General features: G+C 56.0%; 1 protein-coding gene across 1 annotated transcript in view; it reads left to right on the top strand.

The window, feature by feature from the left end:
- Nucleotides 1-70: 70 nt before the first annotated feature.
- PTGES3L (prostaglandin E synthase 3 (cytosolic)-like) overlaps nucleotides 71-439 on the top strand; it is a gene marked incomplete at both ends in the record, with an annotated part of 1,184 nt that continues 815 nt past the window's right edge. The window contains one exon of the mRNA XM_010021411.1: nucleotides 71-137. Coding sequence (XP_010019713.1) covers nucleotides 71-137 — 67 coding nt within the window. The remainder of the gene's footprint in view (nucleotides 138-439) is intronic.

Here is a 439-nt window from a genome sequence, read left to right as displayed (position 1 = left end):
GGGAGGACTCTGCCGGGACAGGGCCCGCCTGGTCTCTCTCCTAAGCCACGCTGTTACGGTGTTTTGGCAGTTGCAAAAATGCAGATGGTGTGGAGTTCTACAATGAGATCAACCTGTATGCCAGGGTCAACTCCAAGGTGAGGCTTCCCTCCAGCGGACTCTTCTCGGACAGCCTGTGTCAGGCTCAGAGTTAAACCCAGCCTACAGAGTCTCGAGCAATACCTCTTAGCATTGAATCCTGCCCATTACCCAAAAGCCTGAGTGGTGTGAGCAAAAACCTGGGAGCCCTGACCCCGGGCCTGGCACTCATGGTGCTGCCGTGGGCCAGAAACAACCTGTCTCTGTGGTTCTGTCCCTCCCACAGCCTGCATGTAGCCGAGTTTAATCCTGTGCGTGGCTGCAGTGGATTGCAGAGAGGAGTGAGGAATCCCTGGTCTCT

Source organism: Nestor notabilis, unplaced genomic scaffold (assembly GCF_000696875.1).
Source record: "Nestor notabilis isolate BGI_N333 unplaced genomic scaffold, ASM69687v1 scaffold23380, whole genome shotgun sequence".
NCBI classification, from domain to species: domain Eukaryota; kingdom Metazoa; phylum Chordata; class Aves; order Psittaciformes; family Psittacidae; genus Nestor; species Nestor notabilis.
Note: the sequence above shows the minus strand (reverse complement) of the source record. Positions and strands in the feature narration are given on the sequence as shown.